The 18,963-nt window shown below is 39.0% G+C and overlaps 1 protein-coding gene across 3 annotated transcripts in view; it reads left to right on the top strand.

Annotated features, from left to right (window-relative positions):
• Positions 1-18,963, top strand: part of Mob2 (MOB kinase activator 2) — a 42,840-nt gene that overhangs the window by 13,021 nt on the left and 10,856 nt on the right. Inside the window, exon 2 of one of the 3 annotated variants that reach the window (XM_032434120.2) lies at positions 5,086-6,172. The exons of the other annotated variants lie outside the window; for them this stretch is intronic. Within the exon in view, the coding sequence (XP_032290011.1) occupies positions 5,316-6,172 (857 nt within the window). The 5' untranslated portion in view covers positions 5,086-5,315. The remainder of the gene's footprint in view (positions 1-5,085; positions 6,173-18,963) is intronic. 3 annotated transcript variants of the gene reach the window in all.

The raw sequence follows: 18,963 nt of genomic DNA, 5'->3' as shown, positions 1-18,963 counted from the left end.
TGCAAATGCCTTAAACATCGATATCAATCGATAGGCTGCATCTCTTTATTATCGTTTAAAAGTAAACACACGGGTAATCGACTATCCCATATCGATAGCTGCAGCAAACGATATATTAGCATTAGCTAATGCACTTCACTATCTTCATTATCGATTACATGATTGAGTTTAAAAATAAACGAGTTAAAGATCGATTTCAATCAAGAGACAGCAGATCTTTGTTATCGATAACATGTCCAGTTTGAAAGTTGACTAATCCCATATCGATAGTTTCAAGAATCGATAATTAACTTTAAGAGTCGATAGGCAGCTGCTCTTCATGATCGATAACATGATTGTAAACTTTAAAAATAAATGAACGCATAAACGACTATTCCCATATCGATAGCTCCAAGAATCGATAAATAGCTTAAGCATCGATAGGCAGCTGCTCTTCATTATCGATAACATTATTGTCGCCAAATCTCATATCGATAGCTCAATTAATCGATCAATTTCCCTGTGAATTGAGAATGAGATACATTTATATCTATGTATCTATCCACATACACAAATTGCACGCAGATATCATTGATATTCCAGTGGGATTTTATGTAGAGATGCATTCGATGCGCTTCAGCTTCAGCTTCAGCTGCGATTCGTTGTGCGTGACCCCAAAGCCAACAGAGCAGCAGACGGCTAAGACATATATCTTCATGATGATTAAGATGATGTTGCTGGTCATGATGATGATAAAGATGATGATGATGATGATTATTACAGAAAGAACCGCAAGAGCTAATTGCTTATTCACAACGCATAACCTTGCCACTTCATGTGATGTCTTGCTTCGCTGTGCATTCACACTTGACGGCAGTAAACCCTTTCCAGTGACTGCCAAGACTGAGGAAGCAGAAGAAGAAGCAGCAGCAAAAGTCATAGAAGAAAACTTTCATCTTGGCTTAATTGAAAATGCAGCGTAATGCCCCAGCAGAAAACGACAGCTGCTGTGGATAAACGGGGAAAACGGCAAAACAGCAACAAGAAAATAAGAAAAACCAAGCCAAGGAAAAACACACATAAAATAATATAATTATTTCTTTAGATCTGTGTGCGTGTGTGTGTGAGAGAGAGAGAGAGAGAGAGAGAGGTTTTTCACTTTGCCTTTAAGCTGCGATTTATTAGTGAGCTGTGCGTCCAGATTTCCGCATGCTTTTTCAACCGTGAATAAGCACGAACTTTCATTTTAAAATTCTAGAAGCGCACGCCCCAAGCACCACGCCCCTCCCCGCTAAGCCCCGCTCTGCCCCGCCCCATTTCAAGTGGTGTCAATTTGTCGAGTTGTGCATTAAAAATGAGACCAACGAACCGACTCTTTAACTGTGCTCTCAGCCCTGCTTGTTCTGCTATCCAAATCAACATCATCATTAACAGTTCCCTCATATATGGGCTCTTCTTCATGGCTAACAATTTTCTCTGGAAACTTTCATGGCTGCTAGATTTGGCTTAATTCTAATGCCTAATGCCGACCCGACCTGTAACGTGCCTGGAAATGGAAATACAAATGGGACATAAACAAGTTGAGAATTGCATGCATATGATTTACTAATTGAAATTCGTAGAAAGTTTCTTTCTTGTCTTTCAAAATTGGCGAACCATCTTTTTGGGCAAACTTCAGCTAAATCTAAATCTATTACAGTGAACGCTCGCACATCGAAACGCTTCAAAAATTAACATTATTTATTTATTCATTTTATTTATTATATTTTTATATATTCAAAAATTCGTATCGTACGGAGAATAAAAGTTAACACATTTACTGGAAAAACCCGTAACCATTCTATTATGTGAGGATTCAGGTTCAAATCCAAAGTATAATAATTGCAAAAGCTCTAAACTTAAATAAAACAGCTCAAGATTGTTTATTGTTTTTTGACCTATAAACGTTTTTAGTATCCTGGTTCAAATTTGTTAATGAGATCAGCCTTATTTTGTATAGATACTAATTATATTTCGCGCAGTTCTACTTATCGAGCGCTCACTGTATAACACTTTCGCTTTGTTTCATTTCAAGCGCTCACTGTATAACACTTTCGCTTTGTTTCATTCTAATGTTGAGTATAACAATTTTAGATATATTTTCGGACTTCGGGTTCGAATTCCAGTCTGTTAATGAATGGAGCTTTAGGTTTTATGCAAACTCTACGCTTCGAACGCTCACTGTATAACAGTTTCATTCTAATCTTGAGTATAACAATTTAAGATATATTTTCGGTCTTCAGGTTCAAATTTCTGACTGTTATACACTTCGAATGTTCACTGTATAACACTTTCGATTTGTTTCGTTCAAATCTTAAGTATAACAATTTAGGTTTTTTTTTTTGTTTTTGTTTTAACTTGTGAAAGTTTTCGTCCAAGTGTCAAATCGTTTGGCCATTCCAATTCCATTCTGTTTTTGTTTTTTTTTTTTTTCACGCCTTTTTCTTTTACTTTTCCGTGTGCATTTAGCAGATAGTCGTCGCACTTTTTGCTTTGCGTGTTCCCCCCAGCGATGGGGGAACTGGCGATGGACAGTTGTTCCGTTTGATTGAATCAATTTGCCACTTTGGTGTGGCACGTTGCGCTGTGCTCCGCTCCCCCCCTTGCCCTGCCCATTCAAGCGAGAATTTCAGATAAGCGCGCGCGCGCGTTCAGTTCTGACAAACATGGGGAATTTCGCAACATGCCATGTGAGCTCCAGAGTTGCACTAGATGTCAACCTCGTGCGATGCCCACGCAATCGGTTTTGACTCATGCGCTGATGTGTGTTCCACGAAAGCCTTTCACAATTGGATACCAATAGGTCCGTATGACAGTTTATCTGGCATAACCCCCCGTGGTCAGGAGATAGCTGAAGCTTACGCAGCCAACAAATTGGTTATGACTCGGCCAAAATGAGTCATCGACAATAAAACTCGGATTGCGTTCGCAAAACCAAGATTGAATGCCCTATAAAGGTGGACATGGGTGTACATATGCCCTTGCAGATAAATTGGGGAAGATCCGAAACTTTTAGTTTAGGCATTTTTCTATTGTGCTTGAAAATTATAATCAGCTTATTCCTAAAAAAACCAAAAACAAGCATTTCATATAGTTACACGCAGAGATGATTCCAGTTGGAACTACTAAACCCAAAAGAAATAGTCGCTGGTTCGAATTACAATACAAGAAAATTTCGCTTAGTTTCGGTTGTGTGCCCAGTTTCTGGTTCAAATCTTGTTTTCTCATTTAAATATTCGCAAACTTCGGGGAAACATCTCAATTTGTAAGTTTTGATGTATAGAAAATGCGAGCTAAAGTTGATCTTTGTCTTTGTTGGTGTTCAGAGGTTAAATTTACTTTAAAAGTTTTTTACTTTGAACTCAGGTGTTTTTGAAAGGTTCGTTTTTGGTTTCTTTTCTGTTTCTTTTTTTTCAATTTGGTTTTCAAGCATTTCTAAGAACTCTGTATTCAAATGGATTTCTACTAGTACATTCAAAAAGTCAAATCTTTTTAATAATTTTGATAGCTAAAGATCTTACACTGAGACAAAAGCAGCATTCACATGTGTGGCAACATTTTGACCAATTTATGCTACGCATAAAGTCAAAGTAGCCTTTCCTTCGTTAAGGCCGTAAATGGGTGAAGGTTGTCCAGTTTTGACGCCTTTTCATTTTTGACCTGCCTCCCATTCGTGCGATTTGTTGTTGTTGATTTGCTCTTTATATTATGGCAATCCACCCCCCCTCCAGCACCGTCTCTGGCAGTTTAGGGCCCCCTCTAGCCACGCCTCTGCGTGCTTCTGCGTCTTTATGGGTTTCTGGCTTCTTTAATGATGAGTCTTAATTTTGGCTCGTCGTTTCGCTGGTTTCTTTCTTTCGCCGGGATCGGGGACGGGGACGGAGATGGGGACGGGGCATTGCGTAAGCGTCGGATGACACCAGCTTTTACTTTCTTTTTGGGCCTTTGCCGAGGCTAAATTAAATGTGAACAAAAATAAAATAATACAATTTGAAGATGATGCGAATTTGAATTTAATGCGAGGAAGTAGACAAAAAAAAAAAACGAATAAGCAATGCTTTTATTTTTTAACTTACAATTAAAAATTATAAGCTCGAGTTTTTTTCCAAGCGAATTTGCATAAATTAATGTAAAAAAAAAGTTGTTAAAATAAACAAAAAAAAAAAAAAAAAAGATTAGAAAGAAGTCGAGGCAAATAATTCATTTCTTTGCTAAATCTAATTAACATGCATATGCATAAGCGGATTTCAGCTTGGCAACCTCGCAAAAAATATAAATAAATACATATACATATACACATACATATATATATGTGTATGTATATTTAGTTGTTTACATACGCACACACAGACACACACGCACAGCGAGGGAGAGAGAGAGAGAGCGAGCGAGCGAGCGAGGACTGTGAAGTGAAGAAAAAACTCACGCCATCGTTTTTTATGTACACACACACACACACACACGCACACACACACGCACGTAAAACAACAAAAAAGTTCATATATGAAAAAAAACGCTTTATAAATAATATATGTAAAAACGCATAAACTAAATAATAAATATAAAGCATCGAACAATGTGTCCAACGTTGCACAGTGGTTCACAGCTACGGGAAAAAGCAACGAAAACAAATTTTTAAATTTATTTGTCAAATATTTCTATTTAGAAATTTAATTAATTAATGCTTAGTATTTTCAATTATGAATTAAATATATTTATATGTAATATAAATACGTATATATATATGAAATATATGTATGCATTTATATGTTTGTATGTATACTATGGCATAATTGAACTTACTTTAATTAAAACTGGAACAATATTAAGGTTTCTTTGCCTGTTTCCTGTTTTCTCTAAAAATATAAGATCATAATTCGAAGTGGTAAACATTTCGCACAACTCGTACCACTGTGCAATGGGCGTGCTTTTCTGAAATTTGCGATAGAAGTTTTGTTGCTTTTACCTAATTTCGGAATCTTGAAAAACGCAAAAAGAAAAACGCAAATCAAGTTGAAAGTGAACGCGGCAAAAATCGAAAAACTTCATTTTGATTTTATTTTGTAGAAGAAAGTTTAGCTCAAGATATTCAAAGTGAAAGAAATTAAAGAGTCGAGCAAAATATAAAATTGTGTAAAATATGTTAAAGCCAAGCAGCAGCGGACAAATGTGCAAAACATAAACAACAACAACAACAACAACAACAGTAAGAAACCACAGGCGAAAAGCTAAACGATCAAAAACAAAGCAAAACAAAAAACAACAAAAAAAAAAATAAGCAAAAGTGACTGTGAATAATGTTGAGAGCGCCCACACAGCACATTGTGGAACTGGGTTTCGGTACAGCGACAGCAGCAGCAGCCACCGCCACAAACGAAAAGCAACAACAGCGCAAAAGTTTACTGCAAAAGCTCAAGCAGCAGCAGCAAAAGCTACACAAGCCATTGACAGCGGCAGCGGCAGCGACGTCAGCGGAAGAGAATACGGAGACAAAGCAAAAGAGAGCAGCGCGAGCAGCAGCTGATTATTATTTTAAGCAGCAGCAGCAGCAGCAAAGCGAAAAGTGTTTGTTATTGCTGGCAACAACAATTACAACAACAGCTGAGCAGCAGCCGCAGAAGAAGAAGAAGGAGCACACTAGCTATAGCTTTGCAGCTGCGCTGCGGCGCAACAAGAAGCCAAAAACAACAACAAACCCAACGGCAGCAGCAGCAGCAGCAGCAGCGACAGACGACGACAGCAGCAGCAATCAAAGCTGTCGCAGCATTAATAGTAATAACAAAAGCAACAACAGTTTGTCTAATAGTTGCATTAACAACCATAACAACAACACTCATTATAAAAACAGTAAAAACTGCAGCGGCAGCAGCAGCAGCAGCAACAACAACTACATAAGTAATTACATTTTCAAAACAAGCGAGCAACAAGCGTGGAAAACAGCAGCAGCAACAACAGCAGCTGCACAACAACAGCTGCTCATTAACAGCGGCAATCGACGCAAAAGCAGCAACAATAACATACACAGCAACAACAACAACAGCAACATGTCACCCACATCGCAGGCACCAACACGAACATCTCTGTTCGATTCCTGTCATCGCAAGATCCGTCTAATCGGCGGCGGTCCAGTTGCCTTCTTGGGCGGCTTGGTGGCGTAAGTTGTTAACATTTTTCCATTTGCTACTTTATTACATGCAACTCTTAAGATATGGTTAAACATCTTTTCGCCTATGAAAATTAACAGCTAACCGTGGGATTATTGGCAACAGTGTCCATAAATCCATAGACTTCCAATTAGGCACATGTAATGGTCTATTTAAACAACAAGCAGTCTATAATTCTTATTAGGATACATGCCTGTTGTATTGATCTGCTTGAATATGTTATTCACATGTTATCAACATTCTTACATGCTCTGTACGTTAATGTTCAGACTCTGTTAACTTTAAGTGCTCCAAAAAATCTAGTTAGACGACATAAAAGTGATTAGAATGGAAATACAACAAACTTAATGTGGCCAAAGGTCAAACGAAACAGAAACCCAGACTTTTGAGAAAGATAAATAGCATTTGTGTCTTATTTACTCAGTTTTATGACTTTTAATTACTATCATTTCTCAGGCGGCTTTTGTGTTTTTTGTTTAAAGCTAACCACTAAAAGCTCTTTGTAGTGCAAATTCAAGGCTTTCAAGACAATTAAAATATCTAAAAAACAAAAACAAAAGAGTTAAATGAAACTTAGCTCAGCTGGAAAATAGGCCTGAAAAGTGTTTATTTGAAGGTCATCCAAGCGTTTATTGTTAAGACAGCACGCTGTAACGGCGATGTTAATGTGCCTGGCTTTAACAGTGCGCTGTTAGCAAATGTATCTTTTGTGCTGTTTGTTCGCTTGCATTAACGGATTTGGAAAGCTTCCGCGTTTGCTCAATTTGGTATTAAGGCCAGCACCAAAATAAGCGTTGGCAAACAAATTTAATATGTAGTTAGCTTCTTTGTTTTTTTTTTTTTTAGAATGCAAAGTTAAATGAACTCAGCGCGCGCTGAAGATGAAGATGAAGGCGGCAACCCCCAACAAAGCGTTGACTCTGTCAACACGAAAGTGCGCTGAACTGATAATTAGTTAGAAATGTAAATATTGACTGAAGTGAGCGCGCATAAGATACGTAACACGAACACAGTCGCAAGGAACGTGAAGAAGAAGAGGAGAAGTGAGCGAAGGAGGCGTGTTGTCAACTGCCGCTCTGTCGCTCTCTCCCTCTCTCTCACACACACACACACACACACACACACGGAGAGCAAACTTTGCCTAACGGAGAATTAAGTAAAGTTTTGTTGTGGTCGCCTTAATGCCTGCAGCTAGCTCTCTCGCTCACGCATATTGATTGGCTGCGCACGTTTAAGCATGTGTGTGCGTGTGTTGGAAAACAATGCCTGTATACATGTGTGAGGAGCAGAAGAACAGGCAAGAAGAAGCAGCGTAAGCACGTAAGCAAGTCAAGAGCGAGCAGCAGCAATAGAAACTGATGATGATAAACCTGTCAATGGCAGAAGACAAAATTTGCATAATAATGTCTTCAAGAAGTCCAAAAATTGTTGAATAAAAAATGATGTAAACAAACAAAGAAACGAAATGAAGAAGCAGACAACAACAAAAAAACGCCTAAAAATATGACTGCATGAATAAGAAATCGACATAAATGAGTAATATTGTGTCTTGCCAGTTGCCAGTCATTCAAACGACTCATTGTGTGCATTTTGTTGCTAACTGTACATTGTGGGTAAGGGAAGGGAAGGGGTAGGAGAAGGGCGGGTGCTGTGGCTAATTGAATGCCGCCAAGCGACAAAGTCTGAAGTTTTTTTTTTTGTGGCTTTTTAGCATTGAGATTTGAACAATTCGCAAATTGAAAATCCAAATAGATTTTATGAAATCCATGTTAAAATTTGTGTTAAGCACACAAGAAATTGAAGGCCGCTTACACAATTCAGTGTTGTTAAATGCTTTTATATAGCTGTTTGTTAACAGTGGAAAAACATTTGGATGCATTTGATTTAATATTCCTGCAAAAACGAATAAGACTAATAAGAAAAACCCACTGGCAGCTGCTTTCCAACAATAATTTGCCACACATTTACTTAAAGAAAACCTCTATTTTTTTCTTGGCAATTTTTTATGCACTCCGATAATTTACTTTAGCTTAGGTAGAAAGTTTGTAAGCCCTTAAAAAAGTGCTCCATACTTGCATTATTTAAGTTAACAGCTGACCCCATTTTCGCTTAGTCTCCTGCCAATAAACTGGACATACATTTTTTATGCGCTTACTTGCACTTTTTCGTGTGCTTGGGTGTGTGTGTGTGATTTACTCTCGAGTTTATCCGTGTCTCTCGTTATTTATCAGCTCTTGGTGTCAGGGCCAGGTTACTTTCTTACCCATGATGAGCCAGACATTTGACTCGCTCATATCATATGATTTAATTTCCTGCTGCAATTTATAACACTACATACGTGATCAGTGTTGCAAAACTTTGCTTATTGACTGTTAACTCTGAACGTATTTATATTTTGTTTGCTTTAATCTTACGTAAAGCATGCTCAGATTTAGTTTTTCACTTATTCCAAACTATACGAAACTCTTTTAAAAAAGAAACTAATCGGAAGCGAAATTAGGTACATATCATTTTTGGGCGTTTCCAAACGATTGGACAAAAAACCCAAAAGCTATTTAAGAAACCATTTTACGTACATTTATGCAAATGCAAATGCAAATTTGTGGGACTCAATCTAAAAACACTGTAATAGATGTTTTCAGTTATATTCTAGATCTTTAATTCCTGTCGCTTGCTAGCTCCCCCTCCAAAAGTTGCCCAACACTGGCAGTGGCAATGTTAAATGTTTAACATTGAAAGCTTGCGCTTATCTCATTTGGCCATTGACCTCGAGAGTCTTAAGCGCCAACAGCTGCTCTGAACTGAACTGAACTGAACTGAACTTGAGCTCATATCTAGCAGAGATCCCGAGCTCGATCCCCATGCCCAAACACCTGTTGCTCCAATTGGCTTCAGACGGCGTTCATTGACATTCTGTGGGCCACTTAATGACTTCCCAAGATGGTCAGATGGTCACAGCTGTTGTGTGCCAAAGAGACAAAGGCTTTCAGATAATGCTGAAATTAGTCGAGTCAGAAGGCGTATCAAAGTTGTTCCCTCTCCTCCTCATCATCATCATCATCACCAGCTTCTTGTTGTTCACTTTTTGCTGCAACTGTTGCCAGCTTCAGCCTAAGCCCCAAGACATGAGCCAGATCAACGATGTAGAACGCTAATACCGGATGCCACAAGCAGCAGGAACTACACAGTCTGCAGAAATGCCATAGATCGCGGAAATGTCTTGGCTCTCAGGCTGTTGCCAAGGCCTGCTTGTAGAGTATCTTAAAGATACATTTTGAATACATTTTTGAAAAGTTTCTATTTTTTATGGTTTTCAACTCATTCTGATATGAAAATTAACTTCATTCACAATTTCAATTGTCTCTCTCCCTCTTCCTCTCTCCCTCTATCTCTCTCATTTAACGCAAGATATGCTTCTTAGTGCAACGCTTTATATGTATCTGAGGCTTAAAATCAAAAGTCGTTTGTCTCTTCTATTAACGGTAATTATGCAAAAAACAATTGCCATAAAACCAACTGGATAAACACCACCCCCCGCCACCCCCTCTCTCTGGGGTCACACTGGCAACGGTAGTCGGGCCAAAAAGCGTTAGTTGCTCTTGTTCTTGAGCGTAATTATTTGTCCATTAGCTCTTCGGGCAGCTGTTACAAATTTGGAACACGACTCCGCCGGGTTCTGCCCCCAATGGCAAAGCGCCAGAGGTCAACGGAAATTTCTATTTCCAAGAATCAAGCCATGAAGAAGAAGAAGAAAAACGATGCCAAAAATGACAATGAAGTCCAATTTGAACTTGTGCTTGACCAGACTTAAAAATTGCATGTAACTGTATTTGGAGGGAAATACAATTCTAGCTGTATATCTACATAAATTATGCTTTTCGGTTTGTTCTCAACTAATTTCGATTAAACTTCACTTGACATATATGTAAATATGCAAGTTATTTTATTAAGTTAGTCGCTACCCCAATGGAACTAAGGTGTTCTTTAGTGCGAGTCTTCGCTGTAACACAACTTTATGTTACACTTTACAGTGCGCTGTTAAAGTTAACAGTTACAGATTCCAACTTAACTGTAATGTAAACAATAGAACATTTAACAGTGCTCTGTTGTTAACATACATATCCGTTAATTTTGCTACAACTAGAGTTCAGTTGCGGGTGAAACTCGTTAATGTTAGCTTCTGTGGCACTGACAAAACATTCAAAACAAAAAAAAGTCAGTACATGAAAAACTGACAATAATTTGTTGTAGTTTATATAAATTGCTATTGCTGACCTAAACAGACACAAACACAATCATCTACACTGTTTTATTTTCAATTTCACCCACATGCAAAAAAGCTGCAACAAGAAATAATGAAAACAACAGTAAAAACAAAAAAAATAAAATACGACGCTCATAAAACTTCACCTTGAAGCTGAATGGCGCTTGCATGAGACATCAGGTTCCGGCTGCGGCTCATTTACTCGCTACGCTTTTGCTTTTATTTTCCCCTTCCCACCTCCCTTCATTTCTACATCTCTAACGCTCTAACACTATCTTTTTTCTTGCTGTCTGCGCTGCTTCACGCCTTTTTTAATCCATTTAACCACATGTTATCGCCCATCAACAACAACAACAACAACAACAGCAACATCATCTGCTGTCTATCTACATAACATAACTGTCTAGATGCACGCTGCTGTCTCTCTTTTTAAATACTTTCCATTATTATTATTATAATTTTGTTGATTTTTACCTTCATCAACGCGACATTAACGTCGCCGCTCTCTGCATGACTCACAACTCATTACAAGCACACACACACACGCTCAATTACTCACACACACACTCACGTACGAAAGCTGCTGTCATCGCGGGGCGCTCACGCTCTCCCTCCCACTGTGATGCGTTTGGCTCTCCCGATTGGGCGTTCTCACAACGGGTGATTCTTGTTGTTGTTGTTTTTCTTACTTTAGTATGCTAACTGAGTGCTGCGGTCAAAACGGTACTTTGCAATTTATGGCTGGTTTTGTCTTTGTCTCTCGGTGGCAACAACAACAGTGGGGCAAACTGCAAAAGCAACAACACGAATAGGAAATTGCGCACTTTTGGCAGCAGCTGATTCATATCATATCGCAGCTTTTGGCCATTTACCATTGAAACGCCATCCGCATCCGCAACTGGCTAAGCGACAGTGGCTCAACATCGCCCAAAACTTAATTAATCTTTGTATTCTCTTTAAACGTGAATACGTATACGAAAAATGTGTGTGTATGTATATGTGTTTGTTTCTTTGCGCTTGATTAACGCGTCATTTTCTATTGTTAATTGTGACACACTTATTTGTGGGATAGACCCCCCCCCGCCCCCCCCCACTCCCTTTCTCTCCTGTGGCGTAAATGGAGCGTGGCTTTGATAGATTAACGGTTTGCCATGAGCTTTTGCTGCTTGGACTCTGCACATATTGTCGTTTGTCCACTCCCCTACCCCTACCCCTACCCCATTCGACCGTTAATCATCATCAACAACAACAACAACAACAACTTGTACATCCATATGCAAAATCAATAAAAAAAAGCGTATGAAGAACATCCCAATTCAGGCAATTTACTAATTGTGTGTACACACTGTATCTGCCATGAATGGCATCCGATAACAATTGCTGAAAGCTCAATGGAGCTTTTCCTTGATTAGATCAGCAAGCATTTGCAGAGTGTAGACAACAATAAAAAGAAAAAGAGAAAGAAAATGAAAATTACTTCCTTGGAAAATCAATTTAATGGATACCCAGTTACAGTTGTAAAAGATTTTTTCGATATGAACTTATCGATTGAGCTGATCTGATCAGATAGCACGGAACAACGCCAATCAGAAATGCCAGTTTAACGGGAATACCCAAAATATTCCGTTGTTTCGTTTTGTTGCTGTTTTTTTTTTTTTTCATTTTTTTTAATTGGGTATTTCTCAGTTCACATATTACGTTTTTATCTTAAGTGGGATTCTAATTATTCTAAATGGAACTTTTTTTATGGCGAACATCTTTATACACTAAATGAATCAGTAAAGAATCATTTAGCGCTTGTTCTGATTCTATTTTTCCTTCTGGCGTTTTTATTAATTTATGACAGCATTTTTTGACACCTTCATTTAAGGGGCACAGACGGTGGGCGGGGCTAGGTGTTCGCAACAGCTAATTGAAATTGTTGAAGCAAAATGAATATTAATTGTTTTAAATAATTTTGAACTTGGCAAAGGCAAAGGTATAATACACTAACAAGCACTAACATATGGACACACATGGACAGCACACACACACACACACACACGTGCGCACCAAATAGAATATGTTGCTTTTGATTTTGTTGACAGCGCTGCTGGCGTCAGCGCAGCTGTCGCACGCTTACAGACATAACGTAAGTTCTGCTTCTTCTTCTTCTTCTTCTACTGGCATTACGCTCGGCTGTCTGCCGCAGTCATCATCGACAGCAGAATGAGCAGCAGCAGCAGCTACCGGCGCAGGTTTTTGGGACATTTGTGTGCGTCATTCGGCTGCAGATGACAGCGGGCCGACGCAACAACAGCAGAGCAGAACGTTTTATGTAACGTTTTATGTGTGCTGCTGTCGTGGTTTACATTTGCGCAATCCAATTGGAAAGCACACACTACCGTTACAGATTTCATTCAATGTGCAATGAGCGTCAAACATCTGAGCGCGCCCACAGCTGATTTGACTAACACACACACACACACACACACACAAGCACTCTCGCTCTCACTCACTCACTCTCTCGCTCTTTAAAAGCAGACTCTCTGTTCTAACACACACACACATACGCACAAAAAACAAAGCGGACTGCGCTATGGCTAAGGTGCGCGGTCGCGTCAGCCAGTCTTCTGATTCTGCTGCTGCCGACGGTGAAGCGCGCGCGCACGCAAACAACAAAACAGAGTAGCGAAAAAAAAAAAGCTCACACAAAATTCAAGAAAAAAAAAGGCCAAAAACAAAATAATCAACATATTGTACATAATAGACACAACGATCGCTTCCTCTTCCTACTCCATTTAACGGTGCGCGCATACACAAATTCTGTGTGCGTGTGTGTGTGTGTGTGTGTGTGTGTGAGTGTGGGTAAATGTGCGAAAAACAAATCAAAATAAATGAGACCCAATTGAACGCGTTGCTGTGAACTTTTGAATTTTCACACATCGAATCAGACCAAAGCACGTAAACAACAACAACAGCAACAGCAAAGCTGAATACAAGCCCCAAAACAAGTTGACCAAGTGACAAACATCAACGTGAAGTGGTCTTGAAAAACGCGTTCGACGCGTCATCGCAACCGGACCGGGGACCGATCGGTCGAGCAAGTCGAGCCGCCCACTCCCCTTGCATTGTTTGTAACCTTCAAAAAACTATAGACAACAAGTTGCCGCATTTGACATACGTTACATTTACGTTTACGTTTACGTTTACGTTTCCATTTACATTTACGCTCTGCCCCTGACCCACACCCCCGCAATTGAAGACTAGAATTCTGCTCTCTTTCCACTCGTGCAAAATAGTTACAGTTATTTTTTTTTAAGAGATGCGCATGCATATGTGCGCGCGCGCGTGTGTGTGTGTGTGTGTGCGTGTGTGTGTTTGCTTCACGTGATCGCAATTTGCAATTGCATTGGCCACACTTGAGGAAACTTATCGTTAATCGTGAATGATTCGATAGTTTTGAATGAGTCATGAGCGATGCGCGATTTTGGTAATGATTCGAAGTGAGATTTGAACAAGAGTCTGTTATGCATTATGCAAATTTTAAATGTTTTGCATTCAATTTGAGTTAATTTTCATTTAATTAAAGTGGCCTCAAGCAGCTTCTTTATACAATCTGGATCTGTTTGCTGTGCATACTATGCTTTTCCATTTATAGAATTATTGTAGTATCAGCACTTGCAATCTAAAGATTACTTCAAGAGTATTCCAAGTGCTTGAGGCTTACATTAATTTGTAATCTTTTCAAATGCTATATTTTATGCTCTTGGCCTCCCATACCCATTCCATTTTCCACTTTCGACCGTTGGGCGATTGACTCACAAATTGACATCGTTTAAGGGGGGCCGGCGATTTTCGTACTCGACAATCGTTGTCATTAATTAAGAGTGCAATCGTTCGATTTGCTCCAATGATAATTTATACGCATTCGCGAAAATCGGCTTTTGTGTGCGCCGTTTTGTTTTCGACTCGTTTGCGAATTGCAAATTTAGTGAGTTTATTCAATTATTCGTGTCAATAGTTGCGACTGACTGAAACTGAACCTAAAACTGAACCAATCATTACAATCGAGAAAGTCATTCTCAAAAGTGACGTCATTCGTGATCAGCTGACCAAAAGTTGCTGCCAGTTAGTATTAGCTATTGTTGCCTCATTTTGGTGAGAATCGCGTAAACCGGTTGCAACTTGTAAGCTGTGAAATATCATATGATTCCCATATATAGAGACTGAACTTAGTAATAGTTAATGTTCGCCGGACCCTTGAGTTCTTTATCACTTGTAATGCGATATGCCCCATCAAGTTATTTCATTTTTAGCCATATTGCTTTGAATGGAATGGAATATATCAATGGGTCTTTTATGCTCTGCCATTATTCTGTCACGTTTTCATGACTGTGACTCAATTGCTTTTATCGGGGTCGTTGTTTCGTCTCGTCTCGTCTCGTTTCGTTTTGGTTTTTGTTTCTTACGTTTACTTCAAGTGTGGCACCACAAACACCGCAAAACACTCGCTTGGTGAACTCAAGCCGTGAGCCCACATTTCTGTTGTCTCCAGCTGTATTACATCATCAGTTCGATCAAATTCATAAAAAAAATATCAAAAGGAAAAGGAAAAGGAAAAGGCCTTGGAAAAGGGAACAGCTTGCATTTACGTAATATGCAGACATGAGCATATCCGGGAAATCGATACATATCGATAAATATCGATAAATATTGATTTCGATCATGATTATATGCAATCTTGGTCAACAGGTACAACGGCTTTCGCTGTGTTTGGGGTATCTGCTAGTCGTGCATGCCCGACTAGAACACTTTGCTGCTCTTTTTCAATTTCCCACTATTTGTCCCCCTATTTTAGAAGTGTGCCAGCCTCGGATTGTGCATATGCATGGGAGAGTTCTTTTAAAGAGCGTGGCCTGGTTCTATCTTATCGGGCAATGAGTTTCTTATACTGTTTACTATTTAGTTGAAAGCCCGTACCCCCCACACCCCCACCCCCCCTGCCCGTGCTGCCACTCCCCCCTGTCAGTTAAAGTTGATTTTGTGGAGCTTTAATGGCCATTAACTTATCAGGCGAGGCAGCTATTACTGCAATATCTCGTATCTATTGTAGTTGTTGTTATTGTTGCCATTTCAACACCACTTTTACACATGCGTCGCAATTGCTTTCAACATTGTCAACACACACACACACGCACACACACACACACACACTTGCTGTTGATAGTAGTTCACGTGCAACAACAACAAGAGAAGGAACCTTATTGTCTCTGATCGTTGTTGCTTTGTTACTAGCTGGTTGTAGTTATCATTGTCTCTGATATTTGGTAATACTGTTATTATTATATATATATCTTCCTTTGTTTTTTTTAACATCGTAATTCCATTTGCGCCTGAACCGAGCGCCGTTGTAATCTATAAACATATTTTGCCCGCCACAATTTGATTTCATCATCGCAAATCGGCAAAAACATTCGGATCCAGCCCCTATACTCCAAAAAAAAAAGGAAAAAAACCACAAACAAATTTGTTAACTCGCATAAAAATAATCTAAGCCCAACAACAGCTACAACTGATGATGATTTTCCGACTGTTATCAATTCAAATGAATTGCCATATGCTGCTTAACATTGCGCTGGGGTTTACCTGGCAGAGATATGGTATATGGGGCATGTCTATGTGATTGTTTCTAGAGTTCAGAGTTCGCAAAGCGAGTTTTGTTCTCAAATATTGTATATATATTTGTTATATATTCAAAAGTAGAATGGAACAGTTTAATATAGTTTATGTGCGAAAACCCAAAAAATTGTCATCTGTCAAATATGGCAAAGATGCAATTGCTGGGGCCAAAGTTCTTAATACCCTTGAAAATGGTTTGGAAGGCTAATTGGGTTATGTGCCAAGGTATGTAACAGGCAGAAGAAAACATCTTTGATGCCCTTAAGTATATGAATTCTTGGTCAAAATCCTGAGTCTAATCGATTTGTGATCACGTCGATCTCAGAATCTATAAGAGTAGCGGCTTGAAGTCTTGGAACGTAGATCCTCTTAGTGCCCACTCAGTACGAGTATGTTTCCAATAATCGATAACTTGTTCCTTTTCTAAGCAATCGATAAAAATCGTTATCGAAAACTTGTTGCTGTGAGCAAATCTCTTGGGTTTTAGAGCCAAGCGTGACATATAGCTTCTAAAATGATATAAACAAATACTTGATCTTTAATTTTACGGCTATTGCAGAGTATCCCCAAGTCGGGCACTTCCGATTAGACTACTCTAGATTGTTTACAGCTAGTTTCCTCTTCTATATACTTCATTGCCATGCATATCGATAATTGCGAATTTTCTTTATTCTGATTTTATACTTCTTTTATATCTAACAACTTATCGTATTTTCGTAATTCTTACCATCCTAGGTGCAAGCATTTATCTAGCTATCCATGTGGCAACAGGCTGCGGTCTGCTTTTAAAATTGATGGATCAGTCGTATATTGAAATAATTTTCAGTAAACAGAGCACGTGGGGGGGGAGTTGGGGAACCAAATGCACTTATCGAATGTGTGGCAAGAGAGGATGGTGGGGTGGGCGTGTTTTGGAGGCAGAAGCGACATGTGGTCTCAGGGTCATGTCCGGCTACGCATTTCGAATTCTGTTGGGCTGAGGGGGTGGTGGGCGAGGGATAGCTACCTACAGCTAATGGAGATACAAGAAATGGATGTGGCAGAGCCAGCCGGAGGTGTGTGAGCAAATGCATATGGCCCAACAGAAAGACAAAAAGTGTTGCCACATGTCCAATGAATATTGAATTGTGGGACAGACTCTTGAGCTACAGAATTTCCGATTCGATGCGTTTCGCTTTGAGGAATCGCTAATTTTGTATGCCCCAAAGTTCGCCTTATCATGTGGGGGCTCTGTTGGCGTTAGTTAGTCGGCTTTTGGCGGCCTATCCGATAGTTATGGGTTCAAAATTGTGTTTATTTATCGCCAGTTTTTATGCACCTTTCGGCATTTCGTGCGACGTTCGCCGATTTCGCGTGTTTCGCGTGTTTCGGTTCGCTTTCAGCTTTTGCGGCTTTTAGTCTCTGTCGATTGCGACATCGAAATGCGACATAAAAGCCTAACGTGCCAATTTATTTGCGGACTGCTCTGCCCCAACGATTCGAGGTCTCTATAAATTAAATAAAATTTATGAAAGTTCATTCTTGTGTTTTATATTAAGGTATACACCTTTTACTATTGGCTTCTGATAAGCCCTGCTATACGAACAGTCGATAGATTAGTGCAAATTAATTTATAAATCCTGACCGAAGTGCATTTTATTTAATCAATAATATACTTTTAACTATTTGCAAGTGATTTACTTAATGTAAACCATCAAATGTCTTGCGATCAATTCGATTTCATCATGCTTAAAAATACCCTCGTTCTTCTTAATAGGTCAGGGAACTGTGATAAGAAAATAATATCCAAAACAAAAAAATATGATCACGATGACTTTTCTGATAATAAACCATAACAACTCTCTATCGAAAATAAAAAAAAATACGTGTGACACATTTTTTACTAAGTTTGTGAAAATTTAAGAATATCATAGTGATATTAGTCGGAAATGCCCGACTAGAATATGCCCTGGACTCTTATTCCACCAAATGGGATTACTACAAAGTGTCAAGTTAAGTGAAAGATATGTTCTATTATGAAATCGATTTTAATCGACTGGTCTATCGATGAACGGAAATTAAGTAGTAGAATCTATGTTCAAACTTCAAAGTCTCTTACTCTTCTAGACTCTGAGATCGACGCGGACATGGCTATAAATCGAATCTGTTTTTAATGCTGATCAGGAATATATATACATATACTTTTTGAGCTTGGAGATGGTTCCATCTATCTGTTACATACATTTGCACAAATACATTATGCCCTCTTTACACATTTTCAATGAGTGCAGGCTTAAAGTTCTTTTCTTAAAATGATGGAAGAAAAACTTCAATTTTTAAATGCAATTTATATGAAAATATTAATATTAATATCTCTATATATTCAACTGTTTGTCCTTTGTGACACGACTGACTGACTGACTGACTGACTGACTGACCGACCGACTGATTGACTGACTGACTCACCGACTGATTGACTGATTGACTGACTGACTGACTGACTGACTGACTGACTGACTGACTGACTGACTGACTGACTGACCGACTGACTGATTGACTGATTGACTGACTGACTGACTGATTGACTGATTGACTGACTGATTGACTGACTGACTGACTAGGAAGCTAAAAGTTTCACTGTAGTTACCTTATGTGATGATAGTGCACGCCAATACGGGGCTTTGGATAATTTCACCCACATGTGTGGAAAAGCCGCGAAAAACGTTTGTATGAAACATTTTTGTTTACCATTCGATCGGCCTAAAACTCGCTTTCGAAGATCTTTGTGAGAGGTTATTTGATACGTTCTTGGGTCTAATTAACGAAAGTTTATTCTTCAGCTTAAAGATTCTCGCCACAAGACTTACATGGGCGGAA

Source organism: Drosophila virilis, chromosome 3 (genome assembly GCF_030788295.1).
Source record: "Drosophila virilis strain 15010-1051.87 chromosome 3, Dvir_AGI_RSII-ME, whole genome shotgun sequence".
NCBI lineage: Eukaryota > Metazoa > Arthropoda > Insecta > Diptera > Drosophilidae > Drosophila > Drosophila virilis.
Note: the sequence above shows the minus strand (reverse complement) of the source record. Positions and strands in the feature narration are given on the sequence as shown.